Source organism: Nyctibius grandis, chromosome 11, assembly GCF_013368605.1.
Source record: "Nyctibius grandis isolate bNycGra1 chromosome 11, bNycGra1.pri, whole genome shotgun sequence".
In the NCBI taxonomy this organism is placed as follows: Eukaryota; Metazoa; Chordata; class Aves; order Nyctibiiformes; family Nyctibiidae; genus Nyctibius; species Nyctibius grandis.
The window spans coordinates 26,222,339-26,240,937 of NC_090668.1; the positions used below are offsets into that span (position 1 = coordinate 26,222,339).

At 51.2% G+C, this 18,599-nt stretch overlaps 1 protein-coding gene across 4 annotated transcripts in view; it reads left to right on the forward strand.

Moving 5' to 3' along the window:
* GLCE (glucuronic acid epimerase) overlaps positions 1–14,884 on the forward strand; it is a 54,911-nt gene extending 40,027 nt beyond the window's left edge. For 2 of the 4 annotated variants that reach the window (XM_068410853.1, XM_068410852.1), the window contains 3 exons: positions 3,376–3,938; positions 7,087–7,332; positions 10,831–14,884. In XM_068410853.1, coding sequence (XP_068266954.1) covers positions 3,389–3,938; positions 7,087–7,332; positions 10,831–11,855 — 1,821 coding nt within the window. In that variant the 5' untranslated portion in view covers positions 3,376–3,388 and the 3' untranslated portion in view covers positions 11,856–14,884. Of the gene's footprint in view, positions 1–3,375; positions 3,939–7,086; positions 7,333–10,830 lie in introns of those variants that run through there. The other 2 variants (XR_011049029.1, XM_068410854.1) reach the window with 2 other exon arrangements.
* Positions 14,885–18,599: the final 3,715 nt, after the last annotated feature.

Consider the following 18,599-nt stretch of genomic DNA (forward strand, 5'->3'; position numbering starts at 1 on the left):
GCGCAGCCTCGGCGAGGCCAGGTACGTATGCTGTCCTGCAAAACGAGGAGAACACAAACATGGGTCTGATCAATATGTTACTGCATAACTTAAAACTCCTTTCCCGTGTTGTACTCCTTAAATCTTTGAAGTATGGTATGATGAGATCCTTTTCCTAAGAGCAGCAAGGGAATAAACCAATTTAACACAGTCCCTTTGTGGGTTTAAATTACCCCTTTCTGCTGTTGAAATTCTGAATTCTTTTTTTTTCTGCAGTTGAATAAAAATCCATCTATCCATTTAACATGTAATAAGCCTCTCTCCTGTGCTGATAGTTCTAGATTTTTTTTCTTCCACTTCTCTTTCTGAGTCCTCTTCAGTTCATTTATAGTTCATAAAAACAGAATATTTCAGCAGCGTTGCCAGGAAGACGCGGATGCGGCTGGCCCCGACCTGCAGCATCTCCTGCTCTTCCCTGGAGCTGCAAGGCGAGCGTAGGAAACACTTTGCACCGCTCCAAATCCTCTGCTGTCCAAAAAATAAAATAAAAGCTGTGTAGAATGGCTCAGGCTGGACCTTTTTGCACTTATGGAGTCTTTAAAACCCTGGAGTAACGGGCGTGGGGTAACAGGGTTGTAAGAAGTGTGGTGCTGGTCTTTCTCCTTCCCTCTCTCCCCATCCCCTGGTAATCCAGATGGTTTAATTAATGGTGAGTTTTATAGGTAGAGGTGAAATGTGTCAGAAAAGTCGTTCCCTATTTAAAAGTGAATTATCCCTTTGTGTAAAAAAAGAGCAGAGCGTGTTTGTTGAGGTCATCCTGAAAGCATCATCACTAAAAATTACCTGCTGGTGCAGAAAATTGGATTTATTCTTATGCTAGCATTTCCATAAAAATACAATTATATCTAAATTTATGTTCTCTGAAAGCTGTAGTAAACTGGGCTTTCAGAAAATAAGACACTTATCTTTTAAAGTCCACTTTTAAGTGACCAGATGGTGCTTACAGGCTGGAAGCGTAAAACGGGGGAGAGATAATTAATTATTTCCATTTAAAAAGGGGGGTGGGGGGGAAACTCGAGGTGAAACTTAATTTTTATGGCTGTATGCTGAACTCCTGCCTCGCAGCAGAACATCTGCAGGGGCTGCAGCCCTTCCTGGAGCACCTCGTTGAAATCCCCGCTGGGGCTGCATGAGCGGCCCCGGGGATGTCCCGTGGGGCTGCGATTAACCAACGGGTTTATTAACACTTAACTCAGCAGCTCTGCTGCTGCGGCGTGCTGGGGAGGTGGAATTAAACTTCTGATTAATAAGGATTTTATGAAGCGTGTCTTAAATATTCCTGCGCATTTGAGACAGGCGCGTGCCGTTTGTTTGAAGGGCTTAATTCCTCAGCAGAAGTAGGATCTTGTGAGCAAACATGCTCAAATCTTTAAGGTCCCTTCCAACCCAAACCATTCTATGATTAAATTGCTCCAGCTCGTGGATTGATTCGGTGCTGCTCAGCCTTAGAATCACAGAATCAGTTTGGTTGGACCTTTAAGATCATTGAGTCCAACCGTTACCCCAGCACTGCCAAGACCACCACTAACCATGTCCCTCAGCACCACATCTACACGGCTTTTAAATGCCTTCTGGGATGGTGGATCCACCCCAGCCTTGCTCCTTCCCAGGGCTGTAATGGCGGTGCTGGAGCACGCTTCATGCAGCGGGAGGTTTATCTTGCAGAAAACAAAAAAAATATAAAAGAAAGTCCCGAGAGAGGTTTTATGTAGTTTCTGCCTTCTCCTGGGAGAGCAGGACATGTGAGCCCCCTCATAACAGCCTTCCAGTGCCTGAAGGGGCTACAGGAAAGCTGGAGAGGGGCTTTTTACAAGGGTATGGAGTGACAGGACGAGGGGGAATGGTTTTAAACTGAAAGAGGGGAGACTGAGATGAGATCTGAGGAGGAAATTCTTTGCTGTGAGGGTGGTGAGACCCTGGCCCAGGTTGCCCAGAGAAGCTGTGGCTGCCCCCTCCCTGGCAGTGCTCAAGGCCAGGCTGGATGGGGCTGGGAGCAACCTGGTCTGGTGGAAGGTGTCCCTACCTGTGGCAGGGGAGGTGGGACTGGATGGTCTTTAAGGTTCCTTCCAACCCAAACCAGTCTGTGACTCTAGGTCCCATCCCCAGGGCAGCCTCGTGCTTTCCCAGTCCCCCCTTTGCTGTGTCTGGAGGCTCCTGCCTTGGGGCCGCTGGCACCGTCCCCTCCGGGGCTCTGGCCATGCAGCCCCCCGCTCCCAGCCCGCTTGCTCCTCCTCGTGTAAACGTGTATTTGAGATGCGGTAACATCAAGAATCAATCCAGCCTTGAGCATTGAGTTTCTTCTCAGAAAATGTTTATAGCTTGTGCTTTAAAAAAAAACAAAGGGCAAACCCAGCCGTCTGTGTTTGTGTGGGTATCTCAGGGATTTCAGCTGTGGCAACTATGGGGATTTCTAGGCTTCAGGCTTTGATTGTAGGGCTGTTTTGATGGAAATCCCTCTTTCACGGTGCTGGGTAGGTGGTGGCTATATTCTGCTGAGGATTTCTCGTTCTCTTGTGTGCCGAGACCGGTGGGAGTTTGTTCGCTGATTCCCGGTGGTTGCTGAGTGTCTCGTTGACATCAAGCTTTTCATTTAGAGGCAATTGCCCTGCGGTCACCGCTGTTCTTTGTTTTTTGCATCCTTTGGATTTGGTGAAACAATCTGTTATCGCAGCCAGGGGGTGAATCACGACTTGGTGTGTTTGATCTCGTTGCTTATGGAGAGCTGGCAAAACCCAAATTCTCTTCCAGGTGCCCCCGCCTGTCCCCTTCCCACCGAACACCATCGTGGTCTGGCTGTGGCAATGCTGCGGGCTCCAAATCAGCAGAACAGAATCACAGAATAAACCAGGTTGGAAGAGCCCTCTGGGATCATCGAGTCCAACCATTGCCCTGACACCACCACGTCAACTAGACCAGGGCACTAAGTGCCAAGTCCAGTCTTTTCTTAAACCCCTCCAGAGATGGTGACTCCACCACCTCCCTGGGCAGCCCCTTCCAATGGCTAATGACCCTTGCTGAGAAGAAATGCTTCCTCATGTCCAACCTGACCCTCCCCTGGCCAAGCTTGAGGCTGTGTCCTCTTGTCCTAGCGCTGGTTGCCTGGGAGAAGAGGCCGACTCCCACTGCGCTACAACCTCCCTTCAGGTAGTTGTAGACTGCACTAAGGTCACCTCTGAGCCTCCTCTTCTCCAGGCTAAACACCCCCAGCTCCCTCAGCCGTTCCTCGGAGGTCAGACCCTCCAGACCCTTCACCAGCTGGAGGGTATGACCTCCAGAACCAACACCTCCAGCTTCAAGCGCCGCCACCTAACAATCTCTCCCCTCTGTGTTTTGCAGGTATGGTGTGAATATGCGTTGCTTGGCAGCTCGGGTCAACTACAAGACTCTGATCATCATCTGCGCCCTCTTCACCCTGGTGACGGTGCTGCTCTGGAACCGATGCTCCTCCGACAGAGCCGGCGCGTTCCCCCGCAGCCTCGCCGGCCCCGAACGCCGAGGAGCCGCCGCCGCCTCCGAGAGCGACCCGGCCCGGCAGCAGAGCGAGGAGGCATCACCCCAGGAGCAGCAGAAGGCTCCCCCCGTCGCGGGGGGCTTCAACGGCAACAAAGCCCCGGGGCTGAAGTACGAGGAGATTGACTGTCTGATCAATGACGAGCACACCGTTAAAGGGAGGAGGGAAGGCAACGAGGTCTTCCTGCCGTTCAGCTGGGTAGAGAAATACTTTGAGGTTTATGGGAAAATTGCTCAGTACGATGGTTATGACAGGTTTGAATTCTCTCATAGCTACTCCAAAGTATACACACAGCGAGCACCTTACCACCCCGACGGGGTCTTCATGTCCTTCGAGGGCTACAACGTGGAGGTCCGAGACAGAGTGAAGTGCATAAGTGGCGTTGAAGGTTTGTGTTGTGTATTTTATTTTATTTTTTTAATAGTTGAAACACTTCTTAAAATTTGCTGCCATCATTTGAGGTGCAAAGTGATCTTAATTTTGTGATACCGTCGATAAAACCCACTTACTCTGAGAAATCGTGCACGGTCTGCAGTCGCCTCGCAGCAAGGCGAGGAGGTTTTGGAGAACTGGAGGCTCAAAAAGCTCTTCCAGTCATCGAAGCATCCCTGGATAAAATTAATATACGGTAAAACCTTTCCAATTTGCACTTCTGCTAAACCGTGCGATCGGTAATTAGGACGCGAGGTCTGCCCGCGCCTCGGTGAAGATTTGAGCGCGGAAAATTCTTGTTGGGTTTCATATTAAAAAATTAATGACTTTATAAATCTATTATGGAATGTGACACCGTGACCCCTCGTAAATTAAAGACCACAAAGTAAAATTTCAGTTTAATTTTCACACATCTCAGCGATCGGCAATGCTCTGCTGTGTTGATACGAGCTCCTCCCGTGATACGGTCCCTGCAGAACGCTGGCGTGTCATGCAATTAATTTGTGTGTAAAGGAGTCACATAAACAAATTCATAGGGTATGTCAGCTGGGTTTTAGTAAGGTTACTCTTAAATTTTTATTATTTTTTTAACTCTTATCCTCATTCCTTCTGCTAAGGAACGGAAACAGGGCTCTGAAACTTGGGGCTCTCCTCAGGGCAAATGCATCCTGGTAACTCCACACACACTACGGGTGAGCATCGCCCTGCTCAGGGTTTACACCTGCTGTGAGGAGATGGCTTTCCTTCCTCATTGCTCCAGTCATTGCTGATTCAATCCAGCTTGTGAATATGAGTAATAGCCATGGGTGCTGTGTTTGGTGATGAGGGTGGGTATGGACCCAGGTCTTGCAGCCCCACCAGTTTGTGTATGAGATGTGGCAGGTGCTCAGGGTGCCCCTTGCAACCAGACTCCGCAGTTCTTGGGATGTTTTTCAGCAGAAAGCCGAAATTTGGTAAGAACTAATCGAGAATCAGGACAGATCCAGCAGCCTCTTGCCTTGCCAGATGTGCACACGAGGTGCTGTGCGTAGCTGCTCTCTAAACCTCGAGAGACCAGCGAGTTTAACGCTCGACATCGTGGTTACTTATCGATGAACCTTGCTTTTTGAGATGTGATTTCAGAGCTGTCGTTGGGAAACGTGGTGCCAGAGCCTGGGTTTTGTACAGGCAACGGAGTTACTGGCACCCAGCAAACGGGTCGGAGAAGAGAAGTAGTTGTAGTTTGTAGGGAAGGGGTTTTAATATTAAAACACGTTCTCAGTTTTAGGCTCTTGCATCATTCCAGCCTTAGAGACTCTCAGATTGCTGCATGAGGAGAAAAGCCTCGTGTTATGTTTTCACCTCCTCTCTTTCTGCAAGGTTAATGTGGTGGTATGTCCTATGACCTGGAGAATTTAATCTTGTCATCTTGTAGAAATTTCAAGTAAAGCTCTTCTAGCAGATTTCTTTATTTTTTTTGCATCCTTCAGTCTCAGTGAATGTGCCCTTAACTGAAAATGTTTAGCATTAATAAACGAGCTGGCTTCCAGGAGTCGAGATAATACGTGGGATTTGAATATTTCCCGTGATGGTTTTCTCTTTAGGCAGCACTAAGCCATCACATCTCCATCCATAATATTTATTAGTCACACAAAGCACCAAAATATGTATGAAAACGTTTCTTTTTACATTTAGTTTAAGTAATCTTTTCGTTGTACTGGATTTGAGAAGAAATTGGTTTCTGAGCTTGACATTGCCAAGGGGGAAAGTGGTGCAAGTGCCAACTTGTTTATTTTCATCTTCTTTTTTCTTTTCTTATGTGCATGCAAAGGTTTTTTTATAAAGGTTATCTTTATAGATGATCTAGACGTAGCGATTGAGTGCACCCCCAGGAAATTTGCAGATGACACCAAGCTGGGTGGGAGTGTCGATCTGCTGGAGGGTAGGAAGGCCCTACAGAGGGATCTGGACAGGTTGGATAGATGGGCCGAGACCAACGGCGTGAGGTTCAACAAGAACAAGTGCCGGGTCTGACACTTGGGCCACACCAACCCCCTGCAGTGCTACAGGCTGGGGGAAGAGTGGTTAGAAAGCGGCCTGGCGGAAAGAGGGGCCCTCCTTCTCCTTCTTGGCCCCAGGGGCACATTGCTGTCCCATGGATAACTTGTTGTCCACCAGGACTCCAAGGTTCTTCTCCCCGGAGCTGCTCTCCAGCAGATCACCTCCTAACCTGCACTGGTGCATTTTATTCCTCCTTCCCAGGTACAGGACTCTGCACTTATCCTTGTTGAACCTCATTAGGTTCCTGCAATGCATCAGGCTACAGAAGATGTTCTCTGTGATCTTCCTGCTTTGGATCCTCTAAAGAGGTGGTGCTCCAGGGGGTTCTTCTGGTCCGTGCAGGCTTTTAAATCTAAAATCACCCAAACTCTAAATTAAGATTGAGAAGTGTGCTCTCTTGCAAAGCCACCCACTTTTGGGACAGGGAGGCATGTGCAGAGGGTTAATCCCAGGGATGGTTGGGCTGGAGCAGTAGCTCTGAAGACAAGGGACAGCTTTGGGTGAAAGAATCGGGGCATATTCTGCTGGTATGGCATGGAGAGCTGGGCTGGGTCCTGCAGGCATCGCTTCGGACTGCGCTTGGAATACTCTTAGGGGAGCCAAGGTAGTTGGAGCAGGTTTTGGGACGCTGGGTGAATTGTTCTTTTAGCATGAAATAACTCTTACCAAAATCTAGTCATAACATATACACTAAATTAGCAAAGATTTATGTGGTGTTAAAGGGATGGTGTTGGATGTAACATTGTTTGGAGATTAGTGGTCCCTGGGGTAGGGGGGAAAAATCTGCTAGGGCATTTTAAATGTATTTTAAAATAAGTAGGAAGCTTCAGTAAACAAACGAGAATGTATGGAAGCCCGTGATAAGGACTTCGCTGCCACTCAAATCTGCTTAGTTTTGACTCGTTATGGATCTCAGTGTAAATGGGAGCAGTTCCCTCCTTGAGCAGGACTTGCCTCGAGTCTAGAAACATCATTTGCCATCAGTAAAGGAGTGGTGGGGTACGGAGGTGGAGTGGGATTTGAAAACGTGCTGATAAAATTCTCCTTTCCTTCCTCTCTGGTAGGTGTGCCGTTATCCACGCAGTGGGGACCTCAAGGCTACTTCTACCCCATCCAGATTGCACAGTACGGGCTGAGTCACTACAGCAAGAACCTGACGGAGAAACCACCTCACGTGGAGGTGTACGAAACGGCCGAAGAGAAGGACAAAGCGGGCAGGTCCGCGGACTGGACGGTGCCGAAAGGCTGCTCCCTCTCCACAGTACCTGACAAGGCCAAGTTCACTAACGTCAAACAGTTTGTCGCTCCAGGTGAGTTATCCCAGATGTGTGCCAGCAAAGCCACGTCCATTAATAGGCACAGATGATGTCAGGGGGGCTTTAACTTGCTGGGATTAACGTGTTTTCATTTATCCTGTGTGACTTCCCATCCTTAAGATCTCGCCTGACAATGTCATCTCGTTTCTGTACCTCTGGAGTCTTCCTTTGCTTCATTTTTCTCTCCATCACTGCTTTTTCAACATCATTTTAGTGAAAAAACGAGTGGACGTATGCATGGAGGACAATGAGAAGCTACAGCCCTGGGGGTGCTGATGGACAGGCGGCTGAACATGAGCCAGCAGCGTGCCCAGGTGGCCAAGAAGGCCAATGGCATCCTGGCCTCTATCAGGAATAGTGTAGCCAGCCGGTCTGGGGAAGTGATCGTCCCTCTGTACTCGGCACTGGTGAGGGGGCACCTTGAATCCTGTGTCCAGTTCTGGGCCCCGCACTTCAAGAAAGATGTTGAGGTGTTGGAGCGAGTGCAGAGGAGGGCGACCAAGCTGGGGAAGGGTCTGGAGGGTCTGACCTGCGAGGAACGTCTGAGGGAGCTGGGGGTGTTTAGCCTGGAGAAGAGGAGGCTCAGAGGTGACCTTAGTGCAGTCTACAACTACCTGAAGGGAGGTTGTAGCGCAGTGGGAGTCGGCCTCTTCTCCCAGGCAACCAGCGCTAGGACAAGAGGACACAGCCTCAAGCTTGACCAGGGGAGGTTCAGGTTGGCCATTAGGAAGCATTTCTTGTCAGCAAGGGTCATTAGCCATTGGAAGGGGCTGCCCAGGGAGGTGGTGGAGTCACCATCTCTGGAGGGGTTTAAGAAAAGCCTGGACATGGCCCTTAGTGCCCTGGTCTAGTTGCCATGGTGGTGTCAGGGCAACGGTTGGACTCGATGAGCCCAGAGGGCTCTTCCAACCTGGTTGATTCTGTGATTCTGTACAGTCACTTTTCCTGAGCCTTTCAGCTTCTGTCTCAAAATAGAAGCAAAAAAAAAAAAAAAATGGAAGCAGTTTGAAGCCTGGGGACTAGCGCTGATGGGTGATAAGCAGCTGCTGACAGATGATAGATACGGTCTATTTTCAGCCTGGAGCGAGCGGAGCACGTGCAGCTCCCCGGGATCTCTGTCTTCATTGGGATGCAACTATTTTTGCAAAATTTGAGATCTTAGTTGTGGCTAATCCAAGTTGCTTTAAACAAGGCAGCAAGAGGGAGCAGCTGCCCTCGTGGGTGAAGGTCTGGGGCCGTATACGGGCTCTCCTTCACCTGCAGCCGTGCAAGATGCATTTTGTTGCCGTCTCTTCAATTTACTGTGTTCTGTTTGGTACTTAGCAGGGAAATTCATTATTTCATGCAAGAGTTTCCTTTGTCCTAAGACAGGCTCATTAATAAGGGCGTAATGTGTTTTTCCTCAATCAATACCCATTAGAATTAATGAGTCCATTACTTAAAAAGACAATGAAGTAATTTTCAGTTGGCACCTTAGGCCTGAGTCTCTAGGGAAAAAATTGTCGAACGCTCTTGTGTCTTTGTAGGAGATAAATACGGGGAGAGGAAAGGCTAAAAGATCTGTTCTGTATTCTCTCCTCATCCTTTATTGATGGCAGAGTAATCTGCAGGGCTCAAAGGCCGCCGTATGCATCCACTCGTCTTAGATGGCCTTAAGTAATGGATTTATAGGCGCTTACGGCAGTGCAAACAACGGGCAGCCTTTACTTCTCCTTTGCATCTTAAAACTCTTTTTTTCCCCCCCTTTATTGTAATTCACTTGGTTATCACACGAGCATTTATTTCCAAGGAACCATAAAACTTCCTTGACAGGAATTGCGAGTGGGGTTTTTTAATTAGATTTTTTTCATAGGAGCAAAATGTGTAACAAAGCGCTCGGGTTCTTCTCCCGAAGCAGGTGCTGATCTCCAGAACTCAAGGGAGTGAAGGTTTTACTTTAAAAGATTGGAAAACATGACATTGAGTCAAAATAATGGGTACTGTGCGATGGCACCTTACAGCATGGGACGATGACAAGGGGACACAGCCTCAAGCTTGGCCAGGGGAGGGTCAGGTTGGACATCAGGAAGCATTTCTTCTCAGCAAGGGTCATTAGCCATTGGAAGGGGCTGCCCAGGGAGGTGGTGGAGTCCCCATCTCTGGAGGGGTTTAAGAAAAGCCTGGACATGGCCCTTAGTGCCCTGGTCTAGTTGCCATGGTGGTGTCAGGGCAATGGTTGGACTCGATGAGCCCAGAGGGCTCTTCCAACCTCATTGATTCTGGGATTCCGTGATGCAAAATGCCAGAGGTTGGTTTGGGAGATGGGGAAGAGCCTCCGCTCTGCAGAAAAGCCTGACCAGAACTCGATGGTTGCACATAGGAACGTTGATGGGGTATTTCACACATCGAGAGGTAGCAGAAAGGAAACAATTGTCTCTCGTGAGGATTTTATTCTATGGAAAGCCGTTAATTCAAGATGACTGTCTTTAAGTGTTTATCATCCCTCTGTGCCTTCAAAGCTACAGGATTTGCACACAGCCTTACAAGCTAATTAGCCCTTTGATCTCCTCGTATAGGTTTTTCGGGGAGAAGTTGATTTTACATTTTAAAATCTAGCCTGCGAGCGATTTTGTTATGTAGCCTAGGAGCTTTATTTAAATTTCTTTTTTAATTAAACTGAGTTTTGCCAATGGAGAGGTTAATAAATACTTTACTCATAGAATCGTTTTGGTTGGAAAAGACCTTTAAGATCATCAAGTCCAACCGTTAACCCAACGCTTTCTATATTCTTTTCTTTTTCCCCCCATTAAACTCATCGGCTCACTGGTTTCTGCAACGGTCAGGTTGGGAAAGAAAAAAGTCCAGATTTAAAACCCCTCCTTGGTGGCCCTTTCCCTTCCCCCAGATCCTGCTGGTGTCCCTTGTTCTCATCCATCCATCAGGTAACAGAAGAGTCTGATAAAGCCATCGATCGAGCCCCTGGCACTTCTGCTCCGCGGAAAAGTGCTGCAGCCTCTTAATGTAGGATGCAAACGAGTTCTCCCCGGTGCTGCAGGAGTCAGCCTTTGCTCATGGATTTACTTTTACCCTTAATTAAATAATATATGATAGTGCACAGAAAGAAGGATTGAATTATTGATGGGCTGCCCTGAAAGCTTTTGGATCCTGCCTGGTAAGAGGGCTCACCTCTGGAAGCTGCACTTCACAGCTTAAAGGCTTTGGAGATAGCCTCATAGCTTTGGTTGGTTGGACATTAGGAAGCATTTCTTCTCAGCAAGGGTCATTAGACATTGGCACGGGCTGCCCAGGGAGGTGGTGGAGTCACCATCTCTGGAGGGGTCTAAGAAAAGCCTGGACATGGCACTTAGTGCCCTGGTCTAGTTGACGTGGTGGTGTCAGGGCAATGGTTGGACTCGATGATCCCAGAGGGCTCTTCCAGCCTGGTTGATTCTGGGATTCTGTGAGACGTGAGTGCTCTACCACTGAACAAGGGGTTTTGTGTTTGTTTTGCAGAAAGCACCGAGGGGGTCTCTCTGCAGCTTGGGAACACCCGAGATTTTATCATTTCTTTTGATCTCAAATTCGTAACGAACGGGAGCATTTCTGTGGTTCTCGAGACGACGGAGAAGAACCAGCTCTTCACTGTACACTACGTCTCCAACACCCAGCTCATCGCCTTTAAGGACCGAGACATCTACTACGGCGTCGGCCCCAGGACTAGCTGGAGCACCCTCACCAGGGACCTGGTGACCGACCTGCGCAAAGGCGTCGGCCTCTCGAACACGAAAGCCGTGAAGCAGACCAAAATCATGCCCAAGAGAGTGGTGAGGCTGGTGGCGAAGGGCAGAGGCTTCCTCGATAACGTCACCATCTCGGCCACCGCTCACATGGCGGCTTTTTTTGCTGCCAGCAACTGGCTGGTGAGGAACCAGGACGAGAGGGGTGGTTGGCCCATCATGGTGACGAGGAAGCTGGGGGAAGGATTTAAGTCCCTGGACCCAGGCTGGTACTCGGCCATGGCGCAGGGCCAGGCCATCTCGACGCTGGTGCGGGCGTACCTGCTGACCAAGGACCACGCGTTCCTCAGCTCGGCTCTGCGGGCCACGGCGCCCTACAAGCTGCCGTCGGAGCAGCGCGGGGTCAAAGCCGTCTTCATGAACCGACACGACTGGTACGAGGAGTACCCCACCTCGCCCAGCTCCTTCGTGCTCAACGGTTTCATGTACTCCTTAATCGGGCTGTATGACCTGAAAGAAACGGCCGGGGAGAAGCTGGGGAAGGAGGCGCGGGTGCTCTACGAGCGGGGCATGGAGTCCCTGAAGGCCATGCTTCCCCTCTACGACACCGGCTCAGGGACCATCTACGACCTCCGGCACTTCATGCTGGGCACCGCACCCAACCTGGCCCGCTGGGACTATCACACCACCCACATCAACCAGCTCCAGCTCCTCAGCACCATCGACGAGTCGCCCATCTTCAAAGAGTTCGTCAAGAGGTGGAAGAGCTACCTGCGAGGCGGCCGGGCAAAGCACAACTAGAGCTCACAACCAAACCCCTCGGTCCCGCTGCCTCGTTTCGAAGGTCGCGCCCTAAATTTTTTACGGACCGTTTCAAAGAAGTGATCCTTAAAACTGATCTCCTGAAATCGTTGCATTCCAGTGTGAAAACCTTTGGGTAAGGATTCGGGAACGTCACCTGTCCTCAGTGCTCCACGGCGAAACCATCTGCACGAAGCAAAACCCCTTTGTGCTCCTGAGTTTGGGAACGTTTTTGGTTCTATTTTTTTTTTTTCCTTTTTGTAGGAAAATATTCACAGAAGCCATATAGGTCTCTTAAAGTCCAGCACTTGCCTGAAACGTTAGTCTGTGGCCTCTTAAAACGGAGTTATGTGTGTATATGTTGGGACAGCGTAAGAGATCCCGTGGTGTAACGCCGTAAATGTGTATTTACTCGTAGCCTGGGTAGTGGACGGTGTTTTTTTTTTAAAGCTGGGGGTTTTTAATATGGATTCTTGGGGTGAAAAACACACTTTTTTTGGGGGTTTCACTTCTCTGATCCTTTAGCCGTGTGGTTTCTTTACAGGCGCGTGGGCAGAAAACGTGCCGACAGCGTGGAGGCTTCGAAGTCCCGTCACGTACGCACAACTCGGGGCTCGCGGACCTGCGCCCACGCCACCCCCCGCTTCTAAAGCCAAATGTGCCATCGGGTTTGTGGTGTCATCTCCTCCCTGGTAGCTGGAATCTCTTGTCGTGGAGCCCCATGTTTTGTGCTGACTTTTTTAATTATGTCTGAGGGGTTTCTCTAGGCTTTGGCAACTTTGTTCTTTAGGAGACTTGACGTGGGGCTCATTTGGAGTCGCGCGTGGGAAATTCGATTGGAATTAATTAAGGTTTTCCTGGGGTGTTTTTCATTAACCTGCTTGAGCATATCGAGCATTTTAAAGATTATAAGATTACCCCAGAGGGCTTTCCAGCTCCACCTGTGCTTTAACACCAACACCTCTGTCTTACTCGTCGTGTAAGGGGGTCGTTACGTCTCCAGCGCTGGCTTCGTGCGTGCGCTTTGTCTTCGTGGCTCTGCCAAGCGAGCGAGGGTCCTCGTGTGATAACCCAACCCAAACGCTTTCACTGTGCTCTTGTAACGCAGAAGAATCCAGGTGGTTTCTTCTTCCTCTTTCCCAGTCTTTTACACCCACCGCTAGCCGGCCTTGTCGGCGCAGGAGAGTAAAACCAACCCCTTGTATCGTTGGAGCAGGGGTTGGAGTAGCCAAGAGCGGGTCATCGGCTCTGGTGAGGCTGGTGGTGGCTGTCAGACCCCAGACTGGAACGCTCCCGACGGGGGAAGGATGGGGCTTAGCGGTGGGGTTTTTCCACTGATCCTACTCCATGTTGTACGTGTAGGTGGGGGTTAAGCTTAAGATGTTCATCCTGAGGACAAAGTTCATTCAAACCACAAAGAGGCTGGGCACAAGGACAATATCCATCTTGATGATTTTTTTTTCTTTATTTTTGATGCTTTTTCTCGCAGATGTTTGAAACAACTTTGTAACTACTCGATCTTTGCAAACGCATGCTACGACCGTACCCATTAACGTGAGAAGTGGATGTCACAGGAGAAATTTCAATACCAAAGGTAGCAGAGGTGAATTTTTTTTTTTACATACATGTGTATACGCACACGCACGCACACGCAACCCAGACAAACGTGCTTCCTTTATGAACGGCTGGTCCTTACTGCACACACACAAACACCTTTCTCCTGCGTGTTTCCTCCATCTTTGGTCCGTTTTGGATTTGGAGAATCTAGAGAGACTCTTTGGGTACTGCTCAAGAGATGGTATCGGTGCCTTACGGAGGCCACAATCCCCTTTATTTGTTTTTTTAATTAATGCCAGCTGAAAAATCGCAGTGCCGCTGCTCCGTCGGGGCTCTGTGGCAGTCAGCCCGGTGGCTGTTGGGTAGGGGAGGTGTCAGGGCAATGGTTGGACTCGATGATCCCAGAGGGCTCTTCCAACCTCATTGATTCTGGGGAGCTCCGAAGCGTGGGTTGGCTGTGCCAACGCCGTCGGTCCCGTCGCACCACCTTATCCTTAACAACTCCATCGCCTTTTTGTGGGCCTTGGCACACGTGGAAATTAAACCACCCACCACCCGAGGGTGTAGAACTGAAGCGAGTTAGTGGGGGGTTTCTCTGGTTGTTTTTTTAATTGAGTTGTGCAGTGGATGAGGGTTGTTGGACATCGGTGCCCATAACTTCATCGAATTCTTCTCGCAGGCAACCAGCGCTAGGACAAGAGGACACAGCCTCAAGCTTGGCCAGGGGAGGGTCAGGTTGGCCATTAGGAAGCATTTCTTCTCAGCAAGGGTCATTAGCCATTGGAAGGGGCTGCCCAGGGAGGTGGTGGAGTCACCATCTCTGGAGGGGTTTAAGAAAAGCCTGGACATGGCCCTTAGTGCCCTGGTCTAGTTGCCATGGTGGTGTCAGGGCAATGGTTGGACTCGATGAGCCCAGAGGGCTCTTCCAACCTCAGTGATTCTGGGATTCTGTGAATTCACTTAAGTTGGGTTTTGTTTGTTTTCAGTCTTCAAACTGACAAGGGTCTTAGTCCCTAAGATCTGTTTAATCCTCCCTGTACGCGGACTCCACCGTGCGCACGGGTGCGTGCAGACCAGTGACACACAAGCACAACTGTACACGTGTGGCAGCGCCGTTTCTCTCGGCCATTGTGCAAGACAGTCACTCAAAGCTGCTATTTTCATTCACCTTGTCGTTGTACTTTATTTTTTTCTACATTTCTTTTTTTACATGTGGGATATACTCCATGTGTTGAATATGCAATAACATGTTTACAGGATGCCCGTGGAGAGGGTGGTCCTTTGTAAAGCTGTACAGACGTTGCAGTTTAAGCACAATGTGCACACGTTAGTTTTCTATTCGGCGAGACGTGACTTTTTGCAGAGGGAAAGGTTCTATTATGTTTATATACAGAGTAAATGGGTCAACGTTTGTGCTTCATGTAAAGCTGCTTTATAAGACTGTAAAATAAATTTTTTTATCTTAAGACAAACGTGGGGTGTTGTCATTGTTTCCGTCGGTCCCTTCTGCCCTGCGTGTGGCTGCAGGTGAGCCCTGAGGAGCAGTTGTCTTGGTGCTTCTGAGGTGTCACTTAGTGCCATGGTCTAGTTGCCATGGTGGTGTCAGGGCAATGGTTGGACTCGATGAGCCCAGAGGGCTCTTCCAACCTCATTGATTCTGTGATTCTGTCTCCTTTTAGGGAATTTTAGAAGGTTTTTATTCTAAGGAGGATGGAAAACGTTCTTCAGCAGTGAGGGGTTTGCTGGTTTGGGATAAGGACCACAGATGTATATAAGAAGGACACGGAGCTGTTGGAGCGAGTCCAGAGGAGGCCACGGAGATGCTCCGAGGGCTGGAGCCCCTCTGCTCTGGAGACAGGCTGAGAGAGCTGGGGCTGTTCAGCCTGGAGAAGAGAAGGCTCCGGGGAGACCTTCTAGCACCTTCCAGTGCCTGAAGGGGCTACAGGAAAGCTGGAGAGGGGCTTTATACAGGGCATGGAGTGACAGGATGAGGGGGGACGGTTTTAAACTGAGAGAGGGGAGATTGAGATGAGATATTGGGAAGAAATTCTTTGCTGTGAGGGTGGTGAGACACTGGCCCAGGTTGCCCAGAGCAGCTGTGGCTGCCCCCTCCCTGGCAGTGCTCAAGGCCAGGTTGGATGGGGCTGGGAGCAACCTGGTCTGGTGGAAGGTGTCCCTGCCTGTGGCAGGGGGTGGGACTGGGTGAGCTTTAAGGTCCCTCCCACCCAAACCAGTCTGTGAGTCTATGATATGCTCTGTCTGTTCAAGTACAGTTCACTCAGTGTGTTGCCAACATGAGTTATTTCTGCTAAATGCATCTCGTTTTGAGTTAATACAATTCTTAAATAACAATTTTAACTAACTGGTCACTAAATATCCCCTGACAAAGATGCCCGGTGGTCTGCTGAGGTTGCTTGTAACGTGCAAGAAATGAACCAGTCTCTTAACTCCTGTTTTCAGCTAAAAATGTGCGAGTCCTGTCAAAATTCCCCCCCAAAAATTGGGACTGAGCCTCCCTGCCCCGCTGCCGTACCCCCACCTCCGAAAATTTAACAGTCGTGTCAGCGCTGGCACATTCCTCCCTCTCACATGCCCTGTAAGCAGAACGTGTCAGCGTATTCATTTTGTAATTAAAGATATTAATTAAGGCAGGCTGGAGCCAGAAATGTGTTGGGTGAGCTGGGCTGTGCCAGCAGCCAGGGCTGGCTGCGTGCGGGGGCTCAGGGGCCCCATGGCCGCCCGGGATGTGCCAGGGGGGGTGATTTTGGCCGGACCCCCCCTGTTTCCATCCAGGCTCGGCCACCTCGGTGCTCCCCCGTTGCTGTCGGGGTGCGGGGGTCTCCAGCGGGGTGTGGGAGGTGGGTTCCCCGCGGGAAGGTCGCTCTTGCCCAGCTTTCCCTGCCCGTTGCAGCCCCTCGCCCTCCCCGGCACCCACCGGCGCTGGGCATGGCAGGATCGGGCCCCGCGGGGTTGGGGGTGGGGGGGGGTTGCACTGCAGAGGCAGCGCTTGCAGCAGACCGTGAATAACGCGGTGAGGAATTAAATGTGCTTAATTAAACACGCGGGCTCAGGGCTAAATTAAATATTAACCAGTTCTCCCTTCGCTCCGCCGCGACGCTGCGGGGTTCGGAGGCTGGGGGACCTGCCCCAGAGGGACGGGGTGAGCCCAGTGGCCCTAAGTCCCCTGGGACACCAGGCTCCCTCTGACCCCCCAGGATCCAGCATGGGGCTCAGCACCAGCCAGCAGACCCCACGGGTGCTGGGCATCACTGGCCCCATTGCCCAGGGGTGGTGAGGGGGACCCTTCCCATGCTTGGGCTTTGCCCAGACCATGCCCAGACTCTCTAGAGAATAAAAAAAAGCAGAAGAAATACTTGTGTGGAGCATGTTGCCATCAAACCGCTTTTCTGGGGTACGGCCAGCTGGGAAAAGTCCCCTGCGTGCTGCTCCTGCCCCCTTATAAGTCAGATAAAAACCAGAGAATGATTAAAACCCTCACTGACGAGTGCTGGCACCCAGGGCACGGCCTCTGCTCTGGTCCCATGGGTGGGGGCTACCAGCATCCCCTGCTCTGTTGGGGGGTAGCTGTCCCAGGCTGTGCAGAGGCTGCGTGGGGGTGGTCACATCTGCATGGGTCACATCTGCACGGGGCATATCTGGGGCGTGCGTGGCTGCAGGGGTGGCCGTGCACAGCTGGGGTGGCCGTGCACATCTGCACGGGGCTGTGTCTGTGCCCAGCTCGGGGGGGGGACGGATGATGTGCAGGGGTGTGCGTGTGCCCAGAGCTCCCCAGGGCTGGTGGCAAAGCAGCTGCGGAGCCAGCGCTGTCCCTGTCCCCACGCTGGGGATGTCTCTGCAGGTTTAAAGTTGTCCCTGGGTCTATTGCAGCAGCAGCAGACTTCATCCTTCCCAGCTCACAAACCCGGGCAGGCGAGGGGGTAAGTAGAGTAAATCTGTGTCTTGGTGCCTGTGGGCACCGGTTTGGAGGGGAAAAGAGCCCAGGAGGGGGTTTAAAACACACGCTCAGTGCCAAAGCATGGTGTGGGCAGAGGGGCAGCGTTTCCCCCCCGCTCCCTGCTCTCCTGGCCTGTAGCCCTGCGGGGACGGGGCTGCGGGGGGATGAGGTCAGGGACAACGTCCCCCGGAGCCCAGCTGTCCCCTGCCCTCCAGCTGGCTGCAGACGTGCGTGTGCCCAGCCCGGCCGTGGCCTCACAAACCCTAATGTCGTGCCAATTTGCTGGTGAGGGTGGGGGGGGAAACGCAGCAGGAGCTGCGGGTGACCCTGGGGCACCCCATCACCCCCGGCACAGCTCCTCCTTGAGCAGGACTGTGATGGACCCATCTTCTGGCACTGCCTAGGGATGGCTTTATCTTCTTCACCCAAATTAAAGGGCTGTTTATAAACCCAGCCCTGGGTGGGCTCACACCAGCTTCTGCTGGCACGTGTCTGTCCCCACATCCCCGGCTCATCCCTGCCCCGGCGAGAACACCTCCAAGCTCCTGTTTGCTGCCAGGGATGAGTTTCATGGTAGCAGAGGTCCTGGCCGTGGGGTCTGGGCTTTGCTGGCAGGATCTGGCCCTCTGCCATCTCTGGAGGGGTTTAAGAAAGACTGGACGTGGCACTTAGTGCCATGGTCTAGTTGCCATGGTGGTGTCAGGGCAATGGTTGGACTCGATGAGCCCAGAGGGCTCTTCCAACCTCAGTGATTCTGGGATTCTGTGACTCTGTGCACATTCCCAAGCCCTGATTTCCAATGACCCCTATTCCTCCTCCCTGCAGCCCAGTGCATCACGCCCGGCTCCACTTCTTCCAACTACTGAACAACGCAGGAGCGATGCCCTGCGTCCCTCTCGGCGACTCGCACTCCTCCATCTCCCGCTCTGTTCAAATATTGTGAAACCCCGTTTCCAACGGCTGCAGCGAAAACAGAGGCTTCATCGGGGGGGGGAAAGGGGAAACACTCTGGGTTTGCAGCCAGCGCTGGCGTGGGGAGAGCTGGTGGTGGCCGACGGGACCCCACCGCCCGCCCGCTGTGGTCCCTCTGTCCAGCTGTAAGGACTCTCTCCGGTTTGGGACCACCTCCCTCTTCATCTCTGGGAGGGTTTAGCTTTGCCATCGCTTTGGAGACAGTTAAGCCAGTTTCGGGTGTTTTCTGGCGCTGGAGCGGAGGCCCCCGGGGAGCTGAA